The sequence below is a fragment of the Seriola lalandi genome, unplaced genomic scaffold (genome assembly GCF_002814215.2).
Source record: "Seriola lalandi dorsalis isolate HSWRI2012SDOR001 ecotype SW California unplaced genomic scaffold, Sedor1 jcf7180002035038, whole genome shotgun sequence".
NCBI classification, from domain to species: Eukaryota; Metazoa; Chordata; class Actinopteri; order Carangiformes; family Carangidae; genus Seriola; species Seriola lalandi.
Window position 1 is genome coordinate 1 of NW_019505614.1, and position 976 is coordinate 976.

At 49.6% G+C, this 976-nt stretch overlaps 1 protein-coding gene across 1 annotated transcript; it reads left to right on the forward strand.

Moving 5' to 3' along the window:
* Positions 1-54: 54 nt before the first annotated feature.
* LOC111647313 (tektin-4-like) lies at positions 55-661 on the forward strand. The gene is made up of 3 exons (XM_023396935.2): positions 55-204; positions 313-399; positions 493-661. Exons 1-3 carry the CDS (start codon positions 62-64, stop codon positions 659-661), a joined length of 399 nt encoding a protein of 132 aa, XP_023252703.2. The 5' UTR covers positions 55-61.
* The last annotated feature ends 315 nt before the right edge of the window (positions 662-976 follow it).

Sequence of the window (976 nt, forward strand, 5' to 3'; positions counted from 1 at the left end):
TGTGTGTGTGTGTGTGTGTGTGTGTGTGTGTGTGTGTGTGTGTGTGTGTGTGTGTGTCAGGATGAACAGAGAAGCCAAGCAGACATTAGAGTTGGACTGGTCTGATAAGAACCAGGCCTACAACTTTGACGAGCACTGCGGCAGATACAGCAACATGAGTCCAGATACACAGCTCCACCCCAGCTCAGCCACCATGCACGACCAGTGAGTCTGTGTGCCAGGATACTTGAAATAAAGTCACCACTGAAAAGGTGGAACTGTGCCGATAACCTTTATACTGAACACACTGTCTACCCCTGTGGTCTGCTGCAGGGTGTGTAACCACACATCGTGGACAAAGTTCACACAGGACAACCTGAGCAAGGCTCTGCAGGAGGAACAGGCCAGCAACAGTCTCAGGTCAGAGCACACTGTGGTTGAACGTGTGAAAGTGACACTGTGGCACATTATGTCATGTTTTCAGTAACTGCTGTTGCTGTTTGTGTGTGTCAGAACGCTGGTGGAGCGAGTGCTGCTGGACACCACTGAGGATCTGAGAGCCCAGTGCTCCGGTGTGGACCGAGCCTTCAGCCAGCGCTGTGTGGAGCTGGTCGAGGCCAAGACCAAGCTGGAGATGAGGCTCGCACAGGTAGACAGAAAGACAGACAGATGGAGTGATTGATTGGTTGATGAATTGACTGTCTGTTGTGTGAGGAAGAAAATACAAATCCTGTAATGTAAACTGGCTGGCACCTAGAGATAACCCTATACCTTCTGTCTCCCTCTTCCCTCTTACATCACCAACGCTTCATTGTCTTAACAACATCTTACCTGTGCATATGTTGATTCAGTCTAGGGGCCCTGTCTGCCCTATCCAAACATATGCTGATCTAGTCTAAGGGCCCTTCCTGGCCCAACTATGGATATGCTGATCCAGCCCAAGACCCCCTCGCTACACTACAAGACCTCTGATAAACATTACCTTTTGTTATAACTT

Excerpts from the sequence above, each read along its gene's own strand:
- LOC111647313 (XM_023396935.2), top strand. The coding sequence starts at position 62 with ATGAACAGAGAAGCCAAGCAGACATTAGAGTTGGACTGGTCTGATAAG. Across the intron at positions 205-312 it reads TCAGCCACCATGCACGACCA|GGTGTGTAACCACACATCGT; the intron begins GTGAGTCTGTGT and ends GGTCTGCTGCAG. Across the intron at positions 400-492 it reads CAGGCCAGCAACAGTCTCAG|AACGCTGGTGGAGCGAGTGC; the intron begins GTCAGAGCACAC and ends TGTGTGTGTCAG.